We start from the raw sequence: 24,001 nt of genomic DNA on the forward strand, positions 1-24,001 counted from the left end.
GAATCGACTCACAGGCTCTCCATCCCTGCCGGGGGCTCCATCCTTCCCTGGTGGCCCTGGGGGACCAGTGACCTGCTCCACCACCAAGCTGTCAGTGTGCTGGGACAGGGTCCCAGGGGGACCAGGGTTCCCTGGTTCCCCTTTCTGGCCCTTGGAGCCAGGGTAGCCAAAGCCAGCGCTGCCCTGGGGAGGGAAAAGGGGGTGGATGGCACATCCTCGGGGGTGTGCATGGCTTCACCCTGGCTCCTGCAGCAGCGATGCTCACCTTAACACCCAGCTCTCCTTTCTCCCCCTGCGGGACAGCAACAAAGAGATGCAGGTATCAAATGCAGACACATCACCAGCACCCTCCATCCTCCAGCATCTCACCCACCTTTTCGCCCTTGACACTGCCCAACCCCACGATACTGCTGGTTCCCACATCCCCTTTCAGGCCGAGTTCGTCCTTCTTCCCCTTGTCACCTCTGGGGCCAGTGCCTGTGGGAAGGGAAAAGGGACCCGGTTGTGCTTGGGGATGGCAACCCCACCATGTCGCTGCTGGTGTGGCCCATGGGGGAAAGGGAAAGCTGCTTGGCATTACCTCCCCTGGAGACCTGCAGCATTCCCTCTGCTCTGGTCCTCTCGGCTAGCTGCAGGGAGCCCCCACTGCCCGCCACAACAGGGGGAGAGGTGACAGGGATGGCGTCCATCAGCCCTGGGACACCCTGTGCCAACAACAAGGGTGCCAACAACTGTGGTGCCATTCACCTCCTGGCACCTTCCCAAAAGGGACAGGTACCAGGACCCCATCAAGTATTGAGACCTCATGTCCCTAAAACCTTGGGGTCCCGCCATTGAGCACAGCACCCATGGGCACCAACTCACCCTGACTTTCCCCAAGGGTTGGTGTCCACCTTCTGCCCCACTGCCGAAGTCACCGGAGACCTGCAGAAGAAGGGGTGAGCCGGGAGCAGGGGGCAGCAGCTCCCCAAGCCTGCCCTTAGCTGGGCTGCCAGCGCTCACCTCCTCAGCATCATCCTCTTCCTCCTCGCACTGCCGCTCGGCTGCCCGCGGGTCCCCTTGTAGCTTCAGATCAGCAATGACCCCCTGGAAGGAAATCATGCCAAGGGCCTTCTGCCCGGTGCAGGGAGTGCTCTCCATCCAGCATCCATCCAGCACCCAGCACAGAGAGCTTTCAATCCTATAGCCCCAGTTCCCAGCATCACTGGCATGGCTTGGTAAAGCCATGTGCCAGCTCCAGCACTGGGAGGGCTGAGCAGAGTTAGCAGCCAGGATATCCGTGCCTTTACAGGGATCTTTCTGGCCATGCTCCTTGTTTCTCCTCTCTGGAGGGCTCTCCAGCTGCAGACATCCTCTCTGCTCCAAGCAAGGGCTGCTGGCAGCTCTAGTTTTGTATTTCTTCGGCTGAGCTGCACTTCATTACCATTTATTTGGGTTTTGCAAGCACTGTGTGCATCCAAGCCGCTTGTTTATACAAGCAACTGCCACAAATCCCTTCCTAAGGATGCTGCTCTCAGACAAACACCCACAGAATCCCAGACTGGTTTGTGTTGGAAGGGAGCTTAAAGCTCATCCAGTCCCAACCCCCTGCCACGGGCAGGGACACCTTCCACTAGAGCAGGTTGCTCCAAGCCCCTGTGTCCAACCTGGCCTTGAACACTGCCAGGGATGGGGCAGCCACAGCTTCTCTGGGAAAAGTCTGTGCCAGCGCCTCAGCACCCTCACAGGGAAGAACTTCTGCCTAATATTCAACCTGATCTTCCCCTGTTTTGGTTTAAACCCATCACCCCTTGTCCTGCGGCTGCCTGGGAGGGCAGCATCCCTGTCTCAGCTGGGATCTGGGTACCAGCCTGAACCCCATGGCTCCCACAGCAAGCAATCTCAGAGCCCAGCCCATGTCCTCGCTGCTGGGCTGGGACGTGCGGATGCTGCCAGGATGGGATGCTGCCCATCCATCCCTCTGATCCTGGCAGGGGACCACGCTGGGAAGCAAGCTTAGAGAGGGCAGATAGCTCCTGCTCAGTGTCTGTGCTCTGTCTGAGACACCTACAATAATATTTGGGCTCATTTGAAAGCACAGCACATCACATCTGGGAGGGAGAGCTGCGCTCAGGAAACATCATGGGGTTAAGAAAACAAGAATCGGGGCAGTTGCAGTTCAGCCAGGCTGGCTGTGACATTATAATATGAACATATCGTAAATCTATTATATGATAGGTAAACACCTATCATGTATTATAAATATATTATGGCTCTATTATGTTTCTACCTATGTAATAAACATACATATGTAACCCTAACACCAGCAAATGCCCCCCAGCCGGATTGTGACCTCCTCCAGCTGCTCGCCCTGGTGACAGCGGCTCTAATCCACCCCTCTGCTCCCCACTGAGCACCAGCAGCAAGCCCAAGCTTTGACAAATGCAACCCTCCAGCCTGGCTTACCAGAGGCATTGGAAATCAGCCTGACCCAAGGCATCCCCATGAGGATGGTTCTAAAGGCTCTTTGAAGCCTCTTGCCCCAATGAAGGAAGCAGCAGCACTGTAGGTCTTATCCTGCATCCAGCTGCAAACAAACCCTCCTGCTAGACCCCATCTGCAGTAACTATCGTCGAATCCCAGACTGGTTTGGGTTGGAAGGGACCTTAAAGCTCATCCAGTTCCAACCCCCTGCCACGGGCAGGGACACCTTCCACTAGAGCAGGTTACTCCAAGCCTGGCTTCTGCAGGCTTTGTCCCCTCCAGGTTTCATGCCATTGACACAAAAGCACCTCGGGAAGAGGCACGGATTCCAGAGCAGCCCCTCTCCACCTGCCTGCCAGCAGCTCCTCCTGTGGCTTGACCAAGGGCCAGGTTTTAATCAGCCTGATGCCCCGTTAGTTCTACATAATGCGAATCAGGGCGATGGAAACACCACGAGGCAGTCAGATGCCAAGGGGATGTCCAAGCCCATGCTCCCCGCTCCCCTCTCAGGCTGCCAGACTCCTTCCCTTGATGGCCAGCTATTCCCCATGGGAAAACTGGGGGTGGGCAGCAGGACTGTGATGTTGCAAGCTTGAGTGGATGTTTTCACTCTGCTCTGGGTGGTTGCTTCGCTTTCCAAACAGTGCCAAACCATCTGGGCTGCTCCACAGCCATGACTCGGCCCTCCCAGCACATTCAATTGCTCTTTAAGAGCAAAACATTGCAGTTGAACCCTCAAGGGACCAACCTGATTTTCCAGTGGAAAAATCAATCATTAACTGCTTCCCGGGGGAGATTTCCCTGCCTGAAGCCATTGAACTGGTAGTCAAAATGCTGCTTAAGCTGAGCTTTTCCCTGGGAAAAGCATTGCCAGAGCCTCTGTTGCTGGGCAAACCTCGCTTATCCTGGGAGAAACCTGGCAGTGCAACCCTGAACTCCCCTTTCCTGAAGCACTGTGGGGGATTTCCATGTTTGATGGGCATTTTCCTCATGCTTCCCATCAACCTTATCTAGAACATAAGTCATGCTTCAATCACAGGCTGAGCTATCGCCTTCTCTCAGTGCTCTCTGAAGTCTTCCTGCAGACACCACCCCAACAAAGATATGCTCCAGCCCAAGTGTTTTCCCCAGCTAAGAGAGGCATTTTACCAGCTCCTCCACCGAAGGAGTTGGGTATTTTTAGCAATGCGGACATTCAAAGAGGTTCCGTATAACACAACCCCACCTCCTCCTGCCAGCCCACCTCAAGAGCTTTGCTTTTGGTGAGACCCAAGACAAGAAAGCCACCTTTGAGCCCCATCTCCAATGTCTCCTTCCCCAAGGACACACACACACAGAATGGCTTCTGGGCAAAGAGGTTGGTTCAACAAGGATCACATCTCTCCAGCCTCACCAGGGCTTCATGGAGATGCTCCTTAGGGTGATCTGATGCCTTACCTGGTATTTATCCGGATCGGCCCCTCCGGCTTGAGCAACAAAGAGCCCAGAGCCATCTTCCAGCTCCATCTCATCCGGGGAGCGCTCAAAGCGGACCCGCTCGTGCTCCTCACAGTCCAGGTAGAGGATAACTTCATCCTCCTCCACGCTGATGGCAAAGCGCGTCCACTGGTTGAGCAAGGTGGGCACAGTGAAGTTGGCTGCTGCGTACGAGCGCGGCGAGCCCGGCTCTGTGTAGTAGAAGATGATGTGCTGCTTGCCCGCCCGCAGCTCCGACAGCTTGACACCCACATAGATGATGCTCTGCGAGGAGTCCGTGACGGCAAAGAGCACTCCAGCCCTCGGGGTGGTGGGTTGGATGTGGAACAGGAGCGAGAAGTCCCGGTAGAAAGGGCTCGGAAGGTGGTACCGGGCCACTTGGCCTGTGTTGGCATTGGGGCCGAATACATAGCCAGGGTTGTTGTCAGGACCATTGATCTTGAGGATCTCCTCTGGTGGGGGGTCTCCAATCAGCTCCAGGAGGCTAACCTCAGCACTCAGGTTCTCTGCAAGATGAAGGGAAAGGGGATGGTCACAACCAGCCCAATGAGGATGGTCAATCTCAGCAAGGTGCCTTGGGGGACACCACTGGCCGTGCCTGCCCTGCAGGTTGGCCAAGGCAGCCGTGCGCCTCAAGCTGCGCTGTTTGGATGTGACTCCCAGAATGCTGCTGGCCCTCCAACCACAGCTGGGAGAGCTCTGAGATTATAGAATCCCAGACTGGTTTGTGTTGGAAGGGACCTTAAAGCTCCTCCAGTTCCAACCCCCTGCCACGGGCAGGGACACCTTCCACTAGAGCAGGTTGCTCCAAGCCCCTGTGTCCAACCTGGCCTTGAACACTGCCAGGGATGGGGCAGCCACAGCTTCTCTGGGCACCCTGTGCCAGCACCTCAGCACCCTCACAGGGAAGAGCTGCTGCCTTAGATCTAACCTGAACTTCCCCTGTTTCAGTTTGAACCCATCACCCCTTGTCCTATCACTATAGTCCCTGATGAAGAGCCCCTCTCCAGCACCCTTGTAGCCCCCTTCAGACACTGGAAGCTGCTCTGAGGTCTCCACGCAGCTTCTCTTCTCCAGGCTGAACAGCCCCAGTGTTCTCAGCCTGTCTCCATATGGGAGCTGCTCCAGCCCCTGATCATCCTCGTGGCCCTCAAGACCATGGGGATAAGACCAAAGGGATCTTGCCCATGGTGCAGGCAGTGGGGGGATGCTGCTAGAGCACCAGGGTGCTGAACAACTGTTGAGCTGAGGAGGAAGCATGTTGCATCCATACCCGCTCTGGGGTCACAGTGACCCCTCAGCATCATCCCATGACAAGCTCACAGGGTCACCCCAGCTGGGAATAAACCCGAGCAACACCCTGGGAACAGGGCTGGAGAGCCGGCGTTCCCCGTCAGCTTCCCAGATGATCTCCATTCGGAGCTTGCCTCGGGAAGCTGTGTTCGGGACGGTCTCGTCCACCCGAACATCTGGCTGGGGTGAGCCTCCCATTGCTTTGGCAGCAGACACATCCTCATCGCCCACACACCGGGCGCCGGATTCCTCCTCTCCTATGTCAACCGCTGGGGCCGGTGCCAACTCGATGGGAGTGAGCAAGCCGGGTCCTTTTTAACTCCCTATTTCCCAGGAGTGAGGAAACCCAACCAGCCTGGCTCTGAAACACCCGGAATTCCAGCCCCATCCCAAGCCAGGAGCAGGAGTTAAGGCAACTCAATGTCCCCAACTCCATCCCTTGGTGTTTGATGTGAGCAATGGGGGGATATCAGAGGTGTGCTGAGCCCTGAAGGACAAGCCAGGAACCTCCAACCCTGCTCTGGAGCCAGGTATTGTCCTCCAGAGCCCTTTAAAAAGCTGAGGAGGGAAAGAAAACCACCCCCAAAAGAACAACGCAAAGAAATCAGCCCAGCCTTGCCCAGCCTTGGAAGGAAAACACGTCTCTTGGGAGGAGATGGAAACCCAGGTGCCTCTTCCAAAGCCTGGGGGGGTACCTGCGCACATGGAGCATCCCCTTTGCCAAGCCCCAGTGCCAGTGCCAGCCCTATGAGAGGGACAATAGAAATGCCACTGAGGAGAAGCACTCTCCTGAGCCTGGTGCCCTGAATCTACCCCTGTGCCCACCCTGCTCCCCCAGAGCCCCCAGTCCCTCCCAAGCTTGGCTCCCCATAACTGAGCACCCGACGGGGAGGAAACCTCCCTCCTGGTCTTGCACCAGTCCTAAAACCCTTGTCTGTCCTGGACCGGGATCAGGCTTCCCCGTGGGGCATGGTCCAGCCTGCTCTGAGGCTCTGCATCAGGAGGGACCTCTGCATCCCAACCCCAGCATCCTTTCAAGCTCAGCCCTACACCCAAAATGATGGGGCAAGGGAGGTGGGCTCTCCTGGACACACAGCAAACACCAGGATGCAGGAATGGAGCTTATCTCTGTCTGAAGGAAGCCCAATTCACAGCAGCTTTAAGGGAAAAGGAAACCAGAGCTTCCTCCCAGGGGGTCTGCACAAGGGTAAGAGCCAGAGCTGCAGTTTCTGCAGCCAGACAAGCCATTGTCTGCCCCTGGGGCTGGGGATGACAGGGCAGGGGGGACAGACAGATGGACACGACAGCCTGAAAGAGGCTTTTGTTAGCGATGTGGTTTGCATCCACACTGCCCTTGGCTGGGCTGTGGGATCCTCCTTCCCCTCCAAACTTGCCCCCAAGCTCCGTGTGGGAGCTGGGCGCTGGTGCTTCCCAAAGGGATGCACCTTGCCCCTGTGCAACCAACAAAGCTGGGGCTGTGAGGGGGGGAGATAAGGGGAGACCCCTTCAAATGGCTGCTGCTCTGCAATAGCCAAGTGCCTCTTCTCAACCCCAAAGCTTTCAGGCCATGCAAAGGGCACCCAGAGCCCAAATATCACACCCCCTTATCCCTATGGCGAACTGGCAGCTCCCACCACAGAGCATGGAGAGCTGATGCTGCAGCAGTTTGGGGGTGGGTGCCAGCATGTGGGGATGCCTCTGCCTGCAGTGACACAGCCACGTGCTCCTGTTGCCACTGGAAAGGCCCCAGGGATGCTCTAAGCCACGCTCCCAGCTCCCAAGGCATCCCAGCTCTGCCATGTCCTTCCTGGCTGGCCAAAGCTGGGAGATGCACAGGGGCCCCCGGCATGCAGGAGGATCTCAAGTCACTCCATGGGGTGTATAGCAGTCCCCATGCGAGCATCTCCATCATCCCACCACAGGCCCCCCAGGGTCAGCCACCAAACAGAGCTGCTTTGACACTGAGGGGACCATGAGTGTGACCCTTGTCTGCCAGCCCACCACTAAATCATCCCTCTGATGGCATCTCCCTGCTCCTGGTTGGCAGCCTCAGGCCATCACCCAACAGCATGGGGGGACCAAACACAGCCCCATTCATTGGTGGGGGGAGCAGTGAGCTCCCTCCCTGTCACTCCTGCTTCCATCTCAGACTCTGTTCTTGCTCTTACACCCCAATGTGCATTGCTCCAAGCACCAGTGTTGTCCCCCCCCAACTCTTTTCCTTTCACCTCCCTGCTGAAGGGGGACATCTTGGTCCCTGGCTGACATACAGAAGGGTCACAACCACCTCACAAGCGAGCTGGAGGTGAAGCAAACCTCTCCTGCCTGCCAAGCAAGGGGGGATCAAACATTAGCCGTTGGGTAGATCATTAATCCAAGGCAAAGGGCTGCTCCAGGAGAGAGGAACACGAAGGTACCTTGAAGAGGGTCACCTTGAAGCCTCCTCACCACCATGGTTGGGTGGTCACCAGGATCCTGATCCTTTACCCTGCTCCCACAACAGACACCTACATGAGACACCTGCAAATCTGGCTCCCAATGCCAGCACGATGCCGTCAGGGAGCATCTCTTGTCCTGGCCCCCCAGGATATTGTCTTTCAATGTGTCTCATGAGGGACGGGGGGTTGAAACAGCTCGAGGGGATGGTGATGCTCAGCCTTGTGGAGGGAAACAAAACCCATTGGAGTTCCTCATTTGGAGAAGCTGGATGGAAAGTGGTATTGGGCTCAGCAGCATCCCATGGGGACAAGGCAGAAGCATCCCCAAGCGCCTAAAAACCCAGAGAGAGTTTAGGAAGGGGAGATGCACAAACACCCAGCCATCACCCAGCCACATTACCTGCAGAAGCATTAATAAAGACACAAGAATACCCTTCGTCCTCCGCAGGGAGAGCATCACAAGGCAGAGGCAGGCGCCCACCAGCCAAGTGCATCCAACACAGGTCTCTGATGGCCTCGCAGAAGCCCTGGCATGGCGGGGGGGTTATGGGGACCGAAGCACTACACCCGGGAAGCAGGAGCAAGCAGAGGAACCACTCCAGGTAGCGATGGCACCGCGATTCAAGCAGCCCTTCCCACTCATGCAAAGCTGCCTGCACTTCCACCTCGGTGCTGTGGCGCAGGTAATTTGGCAATGCGAAGTGGCTGGTGCCCAGCACGCTGCAGAAGGGGAGCTGGCTCGGGATGGGCTGGCAGTGACCGGCTGGTGGCATCAATCCAGGTAAGAAGGATGCGAGCCCCGCGCCGCTGCTACTGTAGAGTCGCGCGGTGGCGGTTAGGATATCAAACTCGAGAGAACCCAAGGGATGAGCAAGAAGAGGATCCACACTGTTATCTGCCCTCCCATTAGGCACAGCAGAGCTCCAGCTCCCGTTCACACCAGCCAGTGCCAGCTCTGGGTGATGGGTGCCGTGCCATGGGTTCAGGAATGCAGGCGATGCTCCATGGAGGGGTTGAGCTGGATGTGCCATGGGGTGCCCAGGCAGCACTGCCTGCTCATGGATACTGTCACCTGGGGAGGAAGGAAAAGAGGCACTACCTGGATGGGGACCCGCTGGTCTCTGCAAGGACACCTGTGTCCCTGGCACTGCAGTGTTCCCTGTCCCCAGGAGCTGCAGGTCCTCGGTGCTCTCCATCCCAAAGAGCTGCCGGTCCTCGGTGCTCCCCATCCCAAAGAGCTGTGGGTCCTCGGTGCTCCCCATCCCGAAGCGCTGTGGGTCCTTGGTGGTCCCCATCCCAAAGAGCTGCGGGTCCTCAGTGCTCCCCATCCCCAGGAGCTTCAGGTCCTCGGTGCTCCCCATCCCAAACAGCTGCGGGTCCTGAGCGCTCCCCATCCCAAAGAGCTGCGGGTCCTCGGTGCTCCCCATCCCAAACAGCTGCAGGTCCTCAGTGATACCCAGGTCCTCAGTGGAGTTGCTGGCCGCATCCTGCCCGGGTGTGGGTGACATGCTGTGGGGAGGAGCGACGCTTGCCTGTGCCTGTGTGGTGCTCTCCACCAGCCCTGTGGCATTCCCAGTGTTTTTGGCTGCGGTCCCCTCACCAATGAGTGCTGCTGTGCCCGGCTCCGGCTCCCGGTGCTGTGGGGCGGTGACATCCCACTCCAGCTGATCACCCCACATCCTCAGGGATGCGCTGGGAGTAGGAGCAGCCGCAGAGGCGAGCGGCTCTGGTTCTGCCATTCCCTCACCCGGTGCTGCCGTACTCCAAATCCAGTCCAGGGGGTTCGTTTGGGAAGAGGAGGAGAAGCAGCAAGCCAGGAGGAGCAGAAACCCCAAGCAAAGTGAGGCCATTAGGAAGGGAATATGATCCCCACTGCTTTGGATAGCAAAGGAAAGGGGGGAAGAAGCAGTTTTGCCCCAGCCGGGATCCCGGAACACTCACATTGCTGTCTCCTCGACCCTTCAAACCAGAGCGGAGCAGCAGGAGGAGTGGCCCTGCCAAACCCTCCTCTCCGGAACGCCGGCCTCCCAACAGCCGGCACAGCCCCGCCGTCTGGCAGGGAACCCACCTGAGACCCCCAAAACCTCGGTCTGAGAGCCCGGCCAGCCCTCATTTACACCCTGTTCCCTGCCCCAGCTCATGCTGCTGCCGCTGGGCTTTAACCCCTTCCCAACCAGAAGTATCCTAAATCCTGTCTCTCTCAAGCCGTATGAGGGTCACTCATGGACGCAGTCCCCAGCTTCAGTGGGACACACACTCCAGATGTCAGGGAAAGGTGATAGAGTAAAACAGAACAAGGGGGGGGAAAAACCCATATCCCGACAAACATTCCCAAGTTTTCCACCGTCCGGAAACACAAGTCCCCAAAGTCAAGTGGTTTCAAGCTGTTTTCCAAGCTTGGTTACAGGGCCAGGACCCCCAGGTGCTGCTGCAGGATGGTGAGCGGAGAACACGCAATATCCCCCCCTCCATGAGCATCATGAGCCAACAATGTCTCAAAGCCTGGAGGTATGAGCGATAGCAGCCTCAAGTATTCATCTATCAGAATTCCAGACAGGTTTGTGTTGGAAGGGACCTTAAAGCTCCTCCAGTTCCAACCCCCTGCCACGGGCAGGGACACCTTCCACTAGAGCAGGTTGCTCCAAGCCCCTGTGTCCAACCTGGCCTTGAACACTGCCAGGGATGGGGCAGCCACAGCTTCTCTCATGCTCTCCCATGCTCCTAAGAATTCATTTCCTCTGATTTCTTCCTTCAGCTTAAAAATATCTGCAGAAATCCACTCACCTGGCCCATTCCCCCCCACCAGTGCTGCCCCACTCTGAAGGCAATGACCCACCACCCTGGAGAGCACCGAGACCCCATTGCCCTGCAGGGATGGAGCACAGCCATGGACTACACACTGCTGTGACACTGGGCAAGTCACTTCCATGGCTCAAAAAGCATCCTTGAGAAGGGTCATTGATCACAGAATCAACCAGGTTGGAAAAGACCTTTAGGATCACCAAGTCCAACCATTCCCAGCACTGCCAAGGCCACCACTAACCCATGGCACTGAGGCCTCGGCTACACGGGGTGTGAACACTTGCAGGGACGGTGACTCCAGCACTGCCCTGGGCAGCCTGTTCCAATGCCTGAGCACCCTTTGGGGAAGGAATTGTTCCTAATCTCCAGTGACAAGATGACCATTTTGGTTCCCCTTGCATGACTGGGATAGCCGCAGCCTGCGGTAACATGGTCCCACCATATGGAGTGGGAAGAGATGGAACTGTCCTGATGCTCCTCCAGTTGAAAACTATGCAGGAAAAGCACTGAAGCGAATGCCCAGATGTGTGCTCTGCTTCACACAACATTTCCCACACTGCTTTTTAAGCGAAACGGGTCAGTTTTCCCCTCAAAATAGTAGCTGGTGCAGCAAGGATGCTGTTGCCAACGGGCTCGCCCCGTGACTGATGCCGTTACAGGCACGTGGTGCGGAACAACCCACAACTAATCGAGTGTGGGACATGTTCATGTCTGTGTGTCAGAGTTTCCATACAGCTCCCCCCCAACCCTGAAGCTCATCTGATCCCATCAACCTGACAAAAGGAGCCAGCCTGCCAACCTGCCCCAGTGGTGGGACCTGTTTGGGCAGGACCTTGTTGCTATCATGGAATCATAGAATCAGCCAGCATGGAAAAGGCCTTTAGGATCATCCAGTCCAACCATCCCCAGCACTGCCAAGGCCACCACTAACCCACGGCACTGAGGGCCTCGGCTACACGGGGTGTGAACACTTGCAGGGCCGGTGACTCCAGCACTGCCCTGGGCAGCCTGTTCCAATGCCCGAGCACCCTCTGGGGAAGGAATTGTTCCTCAGCTCCAACTAAACCTGCCCTGGTGCAGCTTGAGGCCGCTTCCTCTTGTCCCATCCCTTGTTCCTTGGGAGCAGAGACCAGCCCCCTCCTGGCTCCATCCCCCTGTCAGGCAGTTGCAGAGAGCAAGAAGGTCCCCCCGAGCCTTCTCTTCTCCAGACTAAACCCCCCAGGTCCCTCTGCCCCCCTGCTCCCTGCATCCTTGGCACATCCAAGAGGGATACTGGTGGCTGCTGCTCCTCTCCCACTGGTGGGCAGGACAGATGGAGAAGTGATCCCATGGAATCTCCCCAGAACTGGGGAGTAAGTGGGGATGCGATCCAAGACCCCCATAGCTGCACAGCATCCCCCAGAGCCAAGGGGGGAGCATCATGAGCTCTGACAAGCTGCCTCATCTCAACCACGAGGCTTCTGGCAGTGGCACCATGCTGGGGCATGCAGACACAATGCCCAGCTGGAAAACATCCCTATTTCTCCTTTCTGCTGGGATTAAGCAGCTCATGATAGCGGAGCAGAGCAAAGCAGCAACCCCCCTGTGCACGGGGCCGCCAGCCCTCATTAAGGCAATGATCTTCATTTCACTGCACACCTCCAGGGGAAGGGGCACCCCAAAGGGAGGGTTGGGAGGGTGGCCTGGTGGCAATAGAGCATCCTGATGCAGTGTGCTGTGCCACTGACCAAGAGCCCAGACAGGGAATGCACCAGCTTCTCCTCAAAGAGAAGCCATGCTGGAAGAGCTGGGAATAGCCCTTGTTTCACCCTCCTCCAGGCTAAAGTGCTTTGCGTGCTCCAGGGGATGCTGCCACAAGCTCACTGTGATCTTGCACTTCTCAAACAGGACCCTCAATCTGGTCTCAGTTCCCTCCTGAACAGGCTGGTTGCATCTTCCTACTGCTGGTGCAACCTGGTCCCTCGGGAATCATAGAAGCACAGAATCAGCTAGGTGGGAAAAGACCTTTAAGAACGTCAAGCCCAAACAGGGGGAACGAGGCTTCCCTGCTCACTGCAGGGACACCTTCCACTACACCAGGTTGAGCTGGGTCCTGTCCCAGAAGGAAATTAAAGAGAGGGGGGAAAAGAGGGAGGAAAAGGGAAAGAGAGAAGAGGAAAGGGGGGAAAGAACAAGATGGGGGGGGAAGGAAGAAGAGGAGAAAAGGGGGGAAAGAGGGAGGAAAAGGGAAAGAGAGGGGGAAAGGGGGGAAAGAACAAGGTGGAGGGGAAGGAAGAAGAGGAGAAAAGGAGGGAAAGGAGGAAAGAGAAAGAAGGGGGGAAAGAGAAAGAAGGGGGGAAAGAGAAAGAAGGGGGGAAGAGAAAGAAGGGGGGAAAGAGAAAGAAGGGGGAAAGAGAAAGAAGGGGGGAAAGAGAAAGAAGGGGGAAAGAGAAAGAAGGGGGGAAAGAGAAAGAAGGGGGGAAAGAGAAAGAAGGGGGGAAAGAGAAAGAAGGGGGGAAAGAGAAAGAAGGGGGGAAAGAGAAAGAAGGGGGGAAAGAGAAAGAAGGGGGGAAAGAGAAAGATAAAGGAGAAAAAGAAGAGGAAAATGTCTGTCCCACAGGTTTGAGCCCTGCAGCTCCGGGTTGCTCTGCCCATGGCCTTTGGGAATGATGGGGACCCTGCCCCAGCCCAGCTCAGCAAATCCAGATGCCAGAGCCCAAGGCTGGATCCCCCAGGAAGGCAGGCAGGCAGGCAGCAGAGGGAGCCCCAGGCCGAGCAGAGGGTGGGAGCATCCTCAGGACACCCGTTGTGCTGAATCCCACCCATCCCGCCGGCCCTTCCTGGTCACAAAGCACAGAGATCCAGACAGCGGTTTGGGATGGAGCTCACAGCATCCCCATGGCACAGCTCCCACGGAGCCTCCCTTAGCGACCAGGGGCTTTAATGAACAAATTCACTCATTACCAGGCTACATGGATGCAGTTTCTGTTTGCAAAGTTCCCCAGCCCCAGGCAGGGGGGCTGCAAATCGCCTCCTGCTTTTGGGTACCACTAATAGTGTTCCCAAATGTTCCCAGTACCTGACCCCCACTTATCATTGCTCCAAGCAATGGCACCTTGGGACCAGCACGAAGGATGCTGGGGTCAGGCCCTGGATGTAAACACAGGGAAAGAGGAAGGGAAAGGGAAAAGAGGGAAAGGGGATAGGAAAGGGGAAAGGACAGGGGACTAGAGACAGGACGGGAGGGGAAAGCAGAGGGGAAAGCAGAGGGGAAAGCAGAGGGGAAAGCAGAGCACTGTGTTGGAGATAGGAGCAGTCATGCACCAAGCAGAGCGATCCAGTGCCTGTCAGCAGCAGCTGGTATCTATAAATCCTATCGATGTTTGGAACTCTAATCCTCTCTTCATCTAAATACCCAAACAACACTAAAAGGCCCCCGCAGAGCGGTGTGCCGAGGATATTGCCACATCCCGAGCCGCTGACCTCCCATGCAGAGACAGCCCCCGGGGAGACACAGTGGGACCTGGCCCAGGGATGGGCGCTCAGCCAGGGACATGGGAAGTCAGCGGATGGCCGGGGACCAAGGCAGTGCGAGTGACAGCACACACTGCCACCCTAAAGACGATGCAGGTGAGAGTTTGCGGCTTCCAGAGCAGCATTTGCCCTGCCTCCAGCTGCACAGCATCCCCGGGGACCACAGCGTTCCTAAACAGTTACTCACAGAGAGCCAGAAGCATCCTCCAGGCGAATTCCTCCATAAGATAAACCCTGAAATGTCACGACTGCTGCGGGGAGCCACCACATAACCCCAGGGGAGAAGGAGGGTGGCCATGGCCAGACCCCCACCGTTACCTGCATCCTCATCCCAAAGCACGAGACACAGGCACCTGCTTGCGCCAAGGCATCCATCCTACTTACAGCAGCATTCCAGTGTCTGAAGGGGGCTACAAGGATGCTGGAGAGGGACTCTTCATCAGGGACTGGAGTGATAGGACAAGGGGCGATGGGTTCAAACTGAAACAGGGGAAGTTCAGGCTGGATCTAAGGCAGAAGCTCTTCCCTGTGAGGGTGCTGAGGCGCTGGCACAGACTTTTCCCAGAGAAGCTGTGGCTGCCCCATCCCTGGCAGTGTTCAAGGCCAGGTTGGACACAGGGGCTTGGAGCAACCTGCTCTAGTGGAAGGTGTCCCTGCCCGTGGCAGGGGGTTGGAACTGGATGAGCTTTAAGGTCCCTTCCAACACAAACCATTCCATGATTCTATAAGTCTATGATCTAAAGAGTGTTTTTTGTCAGCCCTCGTGGGACATCACACAGGCAACGGCAGCGCAGGGCGAGCAAAGCACAAAGCAAACAACCTTCCTTCCAAGCGTGGCTAAAAATACCCCCAGGGTCAAGCCCCTAGGAAAGAGCGCGCCAAGGGGCACGTCTCACCAAAGGCAGCTTGAGTTTGCCTTGTAACTCATTAGCCTCCAAGCAAAGAGCCCTGAGCTGGAGAACACACAGCCAAGAGACGCCGGGGACCTCCGCGGGCAGGAGGATACAGTGCTGGGGTGAGGAATCTGGTCCAACCCAAGGAATGGATGGTGGAGAGGAACCATCAACCCTCATGCACAGCCAAACCGAAGGCTTTAAAACACAAGGTGAGCCTTGGTGTGACCTGTAGACCCACACACACACTTCCACGGGAGCCACCAGCTCTGCTTCCCATCACTTGCCTCCCTCCAGGGCCGACTGACAGCCTGGAGATAAGGCGAGGGAAGGAATGCGACCCCCTTGTTCACCCTCCGCTGTGTTAATAAATCACCTTGCGGACTAATTGCTCCTTGGAGGAGATAGACTCACCCCCCACCAAGGCCACGCTCAGGCTGGGAGCCACGCTCCCGGGAAGTCCCAGGTTTCAATCACGTTCCTGGCATTCCAGCCTCGGCACATAGCCCAGGGGGCTCCGGTAGCTCTGGCAACCGTGCTCCGGGCAGGCGTAGGGGCTGCCCTGGTGAGTGCAGAGGAATTCTGCTGCCATCTCCACAAGAGACTGCAGCTGGGAAGTGCATCCCTGTTCCCACCTAATTACCCAGAAATACAGGAATGCTGTGTGCCGCAGGATCAGGGGAGATCAGGGCTGGGATAGAATTATGGAATGGTTTGGGATGAATGAGACCTTCAAGCTCCTCCAGTTCCAACCCCCTGCCACGGGCAGGGACACCTTCCACTAGAGCAGGTTGCTCCAAGCCCCTGTGTCCAACCTGGCCTTGAACACTGCCAGGGATGGGGCAGCCACAGCTTCTCTGGGAAAAGTCTGTGCCAGCGCCTCAGCACCCTCACAGGGAAGAGCTTCTGCCTCAGAGCTCATCTCAATCTCCCCTCTGGCAGGTTCAAGCCATTCCCCTTGGCCTGTCCCTACAGGCCCTTGTCCAAAGCCCCTCTCCAGGTTTCTTGCAGCCCCTTTAGGCACTGGAGCTGCTCTAAGGTCTCCCCTTCAGGAGCCTTCTCTTCTCCAGGCTGCCCCAGCCCAGCTCTCTCAGCCTGGCTCCAGAGCAGAGCTGCTCCAGCCCTCGCAGCATCTTCAGATAGAGGATGATCATCTTCTGATCATCTTAAGATAGGGACAGAATGCCTACAACCATCACAACCTGCTCGTTTGCTGAAAGCAAAGCAGAGGAGATGAGGACCAGCCACCCAGGCAGGGTATGTGGTCCAAGAGCTCAAATTAAGCCTTCTAGCATCACACAGTGGAGAAGTCAATGAAGCCCCTCAACCCTGCTGCGACATACCAATGTCACAGAGCTGGAGCACTCTCAGTGAGTAACCCTGCATCAGCTTTGAAAGCTGCACATGAAAGCTGGGAGATGCCCATTCCCAGCTTCAGCACATAAGAATATACCAGCACAGTTCATAGGAAAACCAATTCACCAAACAAAATGCACAAGAGCTACCAAAAGAAGTCGTACCTGAAGAGGAAGCAGAGCAGTCCAGCATCCATTCTACAGTCTAACATCCATCCTGTATCTCAATGCTGGGTGCTAGGTGGTCCGTGCTGCTGCAACAGTTCTCTCCTGCTGACTTTGGCATCGTTTCCCTGCTCTTCCCAAAGCTCCCTCTGCACCAGGCAGCCGAGCTTGGCAATTCTGCTTTGGCATCGCATCCCATTGCAGCCCATCCCAGGGTTGGCTTGCTGGGCACCATGCTTCATGCCATTCAGTCCCCCCAAAGAGGGGATACAAGCCCAGCAGGCCCTTTGGGGGTGGATGCTGCGGTCAAAGCTATTTAATGCCTTTGATAGGAGGGATTAAATGCAATAATAAAGCACCCCCCTGGCTAAGGGGCCACTTTAACAGGGAAAGTGTCATCCTTGAACCTACCCAAGGCTAAGGGAAAGAATAAATCAGTTGAATGCCTTGAATGTAAGTTGAGCAATGATTACTCGATGTCAGCCAAGGCTGAGATCTCCCACTCCCTCCCAGGGTGACAGTCCATGTCTCCATAGGCTCAGCAAGTACTTAAAGCAGCAAAATTTAGGTCTTTTGAGAAAGTCCAAGCACCACTGGAGATGATAGACATTAAAGGGGTCGAATGGGTAAATGTGACAGTGGCTGCTTTGCTGGTCCATGAAAGTGGAGAGAAGGTATCTTCGTTTCCTTCAGCACTGGGAAAAGCCAACAGGACATGGATGGGGCCAGAAAACACATCATCCCTTTCCAACCAACAGCAGAAGATGCCAGGAGAGAGATCCTGTTCTCAGCACAAGCAGGAGATGGGGACCAAAAGCCATCAGTTCCCTTTTCCAGTTCTTTTTCCACAAATAACTTGGGTTTTAAGCAATATATGATGTCAGTAAGTAGCTTTAATGTACTGGAGTTTACCATCTGTAATGTGGCAGATGTCAATAACAAGGATGGGTGTAAACTGGGTTCCTCCTCACATGCAGATGGGGATTCCTTGTATCTGGGGAGACCTTAGAGCTGCCTTCTATACCTAAAGGGGGCCCATAAGAAAGCTGGAGAGGGACTTTTTTTAATAGCAGGTAGTGACAGGACAAGGGGGAACGGCTTTAAGGTGAAAGAGGGTGGATTTAGATTAGATCTTAGGCAGGAAGTTCTTCCCTATGAAGGTGGTGAGACCCTGGCACAGGTTGCCTAGAGAAGCAACCCAGAGATGGGTCCCTGCAAGCTGTTTCCCGGGATGACAAGGGTTAAAAACCAAGCCCAAACCACACACAAAACGCAGCAGGCATGCCTGAAGAGGAGGATTAGAGAGAATAGGGCCGTTTCTCAGCAAAGCCTATGGCAACATAAATAGAAAAGTAACATTACGCTCAAGACGGGGCCCTTTCCCTTTGCTCCTGCCCTACAATGCCACTATTGTTTTGCTGACAACTGGTAATTATCCCAAGCTGCACACACTGGTATTCCCACCCTTTAACCGGGAGGGATTTTGCTGCTGCCGACCCTCTGACACCAGCAGAAATTCACATACCACAGGGTTCAAAGGGGGGGCGGGCTGGAAAGGCCAAGCGAGCCTCATGGGGTATGTCATTGGGGACCTCCTTTTAGTCATCCCTAAGAAAAGAAGCTGTTTGGGATGGGTTTGCTTGGGGTTCAAGGTGCCCCCAAACAGCAGAGGGTCTTTTCCCCCCAATCCCGAGTGAGTGGTACCCAGATGAGCAAAGAGTCCCCTTCTAAATAGCCAAGTCTTCGTGGCATATCCTTGCCCAGCGTGGCAGCAAAGTGCGAAGGAAATGCAATCATGCCATGGAGGCACAGTTTTCCTTCCCTCCTACAAAGCTCAAGCATCCTTAGGGATCCTGAACCCCCAGGATGAGCCCTTGCAGGCAGGCGCTGCCCTGATGCAAGGGGGCTGTAATAGGGATGAACTAGACCCATCACTTCTCATTTATGGGATTGGGGAGTCATATTCCCAACCTCACCAGCACACCAGGAGGCCAGCATGGTGCTGGCATCAGCTCAAATAACATGGTAAGAAGTAGTGGAAAGTGCCTCAGGATAATAAAAATCATGGAATGGTTTGGGTTGAAGGGACCTCAAAGCTCCTTCAATTCCAACCCCCTGCCACGGGCAGGGACACCTTCCACTAGAGCAGGTTGCTCCAAGCCCCTGTGTCCAACCTGGCCTTGGGCACTTAAAAACCCCATCATCTCTGTATTTGCACAGTTGGCTGCTTGAAGGACACTTCAAAACCCAAAAGTCATTGAAAACACAGCTATGGAACCCAGCAAAACACAAGACGGATCAAAGCACCCCCTCCATGGTCACAATGTAGGGTTTGGGATTGGTTTGCTTTTGCAGGCTGGTGCTCGAGTCAGAAAGTCCAGAAAAAGGGGGGAAAAATGCTTTTTGTCTGCCTCAGGCTGCAGGCAGCACAGCCAAGGACAGAGCAAAGCAGAAGATACTCCTATCCACTAAAGGACCCAGCTGCAAGAGCTGCTCTGGATGAGTTGTTTGGGTTCCTTTTTGCCTCCTGCGTTTGAATTACACGCTCGCAGGAGTTTCTTCCTGACAGGAAAGCTGGAAACCAGTTTTTCCTGCAGCAAAGGCCAATTCCACAAATGCTAGCAGTGACCTGTAAAGATTAAAGAGCCAAAAAACAAGCCCCATAAATCAGCGGAGCAACATCTTGCCTTCCCTGCAGCCTGTTTTGCTGGGGTGGGTTTTGGGGTTAAGCACCCAAGAGGAAAAGAAACCGCTCCTCAAACCCCACTTAACCCATCCCAGCTGCAGGAAAAGGGGAATAAACCCCCCCAATGGAGGCAGGAGGAGCTACACTATGGGACTGCAGGCAAGCTCCAGCCTGTCCCTGGCCAGGCTTTGAGGTGAATGAAACCCTCCTTCCCAAAGCACTGGAGCCCAGCCAGCCCCTGATGAAAGCATGTGGCTGCTTGCAAGGTGGAAAGCTGGCAGCCGGAGCATGGAGGCTGGGAATGAGCCCTGCCACTGGACCAGCACCTTGCTTTTAAGGATGCTGAAGGCTGGAGGAGATCCCAGGGTTAAAGTGGTCAGCCCTGGCTCCTCTCCATCACTTGTTTGGCCAGAGGCAAAGATTAAACCCATGTTTTGTTCTTTAAACTGCTTTTTGGTCAGAGGAGGTTGCTTTGGAGTCCCCTTGTCAGGCATATTTAGACATTTAGAGTAGAGATTTTGATTATTTATCTAGATTTTAGATTTAATTTAGATATTTAGATTAGAGGGGAGATTTAGGTTAGATATAAGGCAGAAGCTCTTCCCTGTGAGGGTGCTGAGGCGCTGGCACAGACTTTTCCCAGAGAAGCTGTGGCTGCCCCATCCCTGGCAGTGTTCAAGGCCAGGTTGGACACAGGGGCTTGGAGCAACCTTGTCTGGAACTGGATGAGCTTTAAGGTCCCTTCCAACCCAAACCAGTCTGGGATCCTATGTTATCAAAGCACAACGGGATGGGCGGAACAGCAAGGAAGGGATGAAAACCTGCACAGCTTGTGAGGGATATGCTCACTGGCCCTTTGTGAGGGGCAGGAGGAAGCCTGGATGGGGCCACAGGAAAAGCAGAGGAAGGACTTGAGACTAAAACGGGTCAATGTTATCAGCAGGCAGGGGCCTCTGACCCACTGCCACCTTGTGGCACCCACTGCAATCCCCCCATTGCATGGCACCCCTGAGCCCAGCACCGGCAGTGACACACCACCAGCAACCACGGTACTCAAGAAAGCGAACAGCAACAGTGCACCAAAGAGGTTAAATGGCACCATTAAAGCAATGGGAAACCTTCTTACTCCCTACCCAAGCAAATGGGATTCTACTGGTGAGGTTCATCAGCCCAAACCACATCAGCAGTACCCTGATGCCGGCAGCTTGACAGCAACCACTGAAGAACTACTGTTTGCACATTGGGGATGGATGTGCTGGGAGGCTTGGGCACTGGGATTCAGGGATGTACTGGGAGAACCATGAGTCAGATTGTCCCAAGCTCCTCATGGGGTCACGGTGGAGCTGGTGCAAGGGTTGTACCATGCAGCATCCCACCCCAGTGTGCTCCCCAAACCAGGCTTGCTGTCGGTCTGGGGGCGAAAAGCTGCTTCACCATCAACCCACCCATCCCTGGATGGATTCAGAGCAGCCAAAACATCCATAAGAGTGTTTTATCCCCATCCCCAGAGCCCAGCCCACCTCTCCCCGTGCCCAGCCATGCAGAGCAGCACGAATCCGGATCACCAGCTTGGGATGAAGCAGGACCTGGCCAATGTCCACCTTACACCACGGCATTAATCCTGTTGCTAAGGCACCCGTGGGCGAAGAAATACAACCCTTGCCGGATTAGTGTCTAGACTGGCTGACCTTTCTGCTTGTGAGGTGGAACCAGGGTGAACATCGGGCACCGCTGGCTAAAAGGAGGGTCTTTTGTAGCTGGTTTTTGTCTTGTTTCTCTTACAGATGGGAGCCAAGGAGCCATCGCTGCTGCTGAACGAGCCGTTTCACTACCTGCCGCCAGCAAGGGATGTGCAGGAGACAAACCCGGGTCTTGCAACCTGCTGCCAAGGCCTGGCTTTGCCCAGCAACCCAGCCCACAAAAGAGCCTTTCATGAGAGGGGACGATGTCAACTCTGCAATTAGCAGGGGAAAAGAGGGGGGGGTGGAAAAAAGAGCTAAACCAAGATGATTACCTTCAGGAGCTGCCTCTGGGGGCCCCTCGCAAATGGGTTTAACTCTTGCGGCTGAGCCCAAGGAGAAGGTGGAGGAGCCACAAGGAGATCCATCCACTTGGGTGCTACTGGGGCAGGCTGACTCTGAGCATTGTCTCTGCCCCTGAGCTCCAGTGTTGGATCAGGAACCAGGACAACCAGCCAAGCCCTGTGAGACCAGACACTGACCTTGGTGATGCCACAGATGGATTCTTTTCCGCATCCCGCCCCACTAAGTAATGTGATGGAGGGCCCAGCCCAGCCAACCCACTGGGTACCACACGCAGGGGGAGATGATGGGACTCCCCCACATCCGCCACCTTCATGGCCTGATGTCTCCATCTCCCCGCCAAAAAGATGCAATAGCTTGTTGAAAACCAAACCACATGTTTTTATCAGACGGTGCCCTGGTTACTTAGTGGGAAGAGGTTAGCAACCTCCCTCCAGGCAACTTTTCTTTTCCCAATACCATAACCTAAAACCCACAGCTTATTTTTGCCCAGAGAAGCTGTGGCTGCCCCATCCTTGACAGTGTTCAAGGCCAGGTTGGACACAGGGGCTTGGAGCAACCTGCTCTAGTGGAAGATGTTGGCGGGCAGTTGGGACTGGATGAGCTTTAAGGTCCCTTCTAACCCAAACCATTCCATGATTCTGTGATTCCTTTTTGCCACCCACCCCAAGGAAATCCAACCCAACCACTGCCTCCTATCCCAGGGGATGGGAGCCTTGTCCCTGCAAAAAGCCATCTGGAGAGCAAATCCCTGACCTGACCTCCAGCCCTCCAGGGGTTTTGGTAGGCAAGAGCACAGCCATGGGATGAGGACATGTAGCTCCATGAGCACTGCTTTCCAGACTTCCAAGTGAAGAGCGGCTCCTGAGGAGCCGGCCCAGGCTTCCCCCTGCCTCAGGGATGCCCTTGGGGGCTGGAGCGATGGGCTTGTGCCCAGGCAGAGATTTAACAGCATCAGGCGTGAAGGTCCCTGAAGCAGCTCCAAAATAACAACTGGGTAACCAAGTCCTGCATTAAAAGCCAACCAAACCCCACACACATGATCCACACCCTCCTCCATCACTATGCCAGGGAATGGGAGTTTCTTCCCTGATATTCAAAGGGGTTTAGTTAGTGTCAGCTGAAAATCACAACAGATCTCTTCAACACCACTTTGCACACATCAGTGCCTCCTCTGAGCAATGGACCTCAGCGAGACGAGGCACGTCTTCCCACAGGTCCCAGCACTGAGCTCACTGGTACCCAGGATGTGGGGCTGGAGGGCACGAGAGCCACTGAGAGCACCCCACGGAGGGCAGAGAACAGATGGGGGGACAGGGTGAGGTGGAGCCTAGCACTGGCCCCCATCCATCACAGAGATGCTGCCTCCAGGCTGTGTACGGACAGGATGCACGGGGTGATGGCCATGCTGTGCGCTCCATGCCAAAGCTCTAGGGAGGGAAACCCCACTCATGCCATTCCAAAACATGGGGCCTCCTGGCTCCAAGAGTGTGAATTCAGTCTGGGATTCGGTGGATTATAAAACTGGAGATAGCTTCAAAGATCATCAGGCTGATGGAGATTGATGCCAGTGGTGATGGTGGGAAAAGCATGGGGATAGTGGTGCTGGGCTGGCAAGCTGCGGACTCCAGGTGCCCTGGCTGCTATTTCCACCCCAGGCTGTTGGAGCAGCCTCCCACAACCTGTGGACAGGGTCAGAGGAACAGCCTGATCTTCCAGCCCTCTGGGAGAAGGAAACCAGCAGATCGAGCTTGGGAATAACGTAAGACTACAATAAAATCCGCTAATGACCAATTTCCATCTTGGAAAAGGGTTGGGAAGCGATGCCAGAAAAAGCAATAAAAATTCCACAAAAGCAACCTTTTCAACTGAAAACCCATCAGACACGGGATGTTCCGGACCAGATGTTGCTTGCTGAGAAAGCAGCACTGGGGATGCTCCTGCCAAATAGTGCTGCTGGTCAGAGCCTGGAGCACAGCAAGTCCCTGGAGCCTTGTCCCCATGGCAGCCCTATCCCACAGCCCTGGGGGGGACATTCCTGCTCCCCACCTCCAGCACTTGCTGGGAGGCAAAAGCCACCCCACCTTTACTTATGGAAACCATCCCTTCACCCCCAAAGGGTTTATGAGCCTTTGAGTTGTTTGGCCTGTGGTCTGCTCTTGTACATGCCAATGGGAAAGGAAATAGACATGAGGGACACAAATGGAATGACATGGAGATGTGCAACTGCATGAGCACCCACCCCACAAGCAACCCTGCTCCTGATGACCGGGAGGGATGCAGGACATCAGGCTGCACCATTGCAAGAGGATACTCCATGGTTTAACGAAGGCTTCTCACTCATCCATCAGTGGTGGAGCTGAGCTTCCCGAGCACAGAGCCAGCCTTCCAAGTGTACGAGCAACCCTGCATTAACCCAGCGCTGGACAAACAGCATCCCAGAGTGGATCAGCCAGGAGCTTCCCAAGTTCTGATGGTTCCCACCACCACCATCCTTCCCTTTTCCCACCCTACACAAGCCGGGTTTGCCCTTGAGGCCTCCACTCTCACGTTGCTCCCAGTAGCTCCAAACCCACATTAAGGCAAGGCCGGAAGCCCCCGTTAGCTGTATAAATGTCCAAACTGCTTCCTAATCCTGTTCAGCTCCTTGCTTCAATTACATCTTTGGCAAGAAGCTCTCTAGGCTAATCAAGTCCCACATTAAAAGCCAAAATCCACACGTGTGCTGCTACCACAGATCTTCCTCCAGTCGAAAAGTCAGGGACTTTTTCCCCACTCCCCAAAGAGATTTAGTACCAGCCAAGGTTTCTTCTCCACCACCTTCCTTCCACCCATCAGTGCCTCCTCTGAGCACCAGCCCTCAGCTGGACAGGGC

The 24,001-nt window shown here is 55.4% G+C and overlaps 1 protein-coding gene across 3 annotated transcripts in view; it reads right to left on the reverse strand.

Moving 5' to 3' along the window:
* The window catches only part of COL18A1 (collagen type XVIII alpha 1 chain), a 39,181-nt gene that overhangs the window by 9,601 nt on the left and 5,579 nt on the right, over window positions 1–24,001 (reverse strand). Inside the window, exons 1-8 of one of the 3 annotated variants that reach the window (XM_030487909.1) lie at window positions 8,770–9,611; window positions 3,901–4,445; window positions 1,003–1,086; window positions 865–924; window positions 581–704; window positions 374–477; window positions 266–292; window positions 13–183 (exon numbers count right to left, since the gene is read on the reverse strand). In XM_030487909.1, the coding sequence (XP_030343769.1) occupies window positions 13–183; window positions 266–292; window positions 374–477; window positions 581–704; window positions 865–924; window positions 1,003–1,086; window positions 3,901–4,445; window positions 8,770–9,520 (1,866 nt within the window). In that variant the 5' untranslated portion in view covers window positions 9,521–9,611. Of the gene's footprint in view, window positions 1–12; window positions 184–265; window positions 293–373; window positions 478–580; window positions 705–864; window positions 925–1,002; window positions 1,087–3,900; window positions 4,446–8,769; window positions 9,616–24,001 lie in introns of those variants that run through there. The other 2 variants (XM_030487911.1, XM_030487910.1) reach the window with 2 other exon arrangements.

The sequence above is a fragment of the Strigops habroptila genome, chromosome 5, assembly GCF_004027225.2.
Source record: "Strigops habroptila isolate Jane chromosome 5, bStrHab1.2.pri, whole genome shotgun sequence".
Taxonomy (NCBI): Eukaryota; Metazoa; Chordata; class Aves; order Psittaciformes; family Psittacidae; genus Strigops; species Strigops habroptila.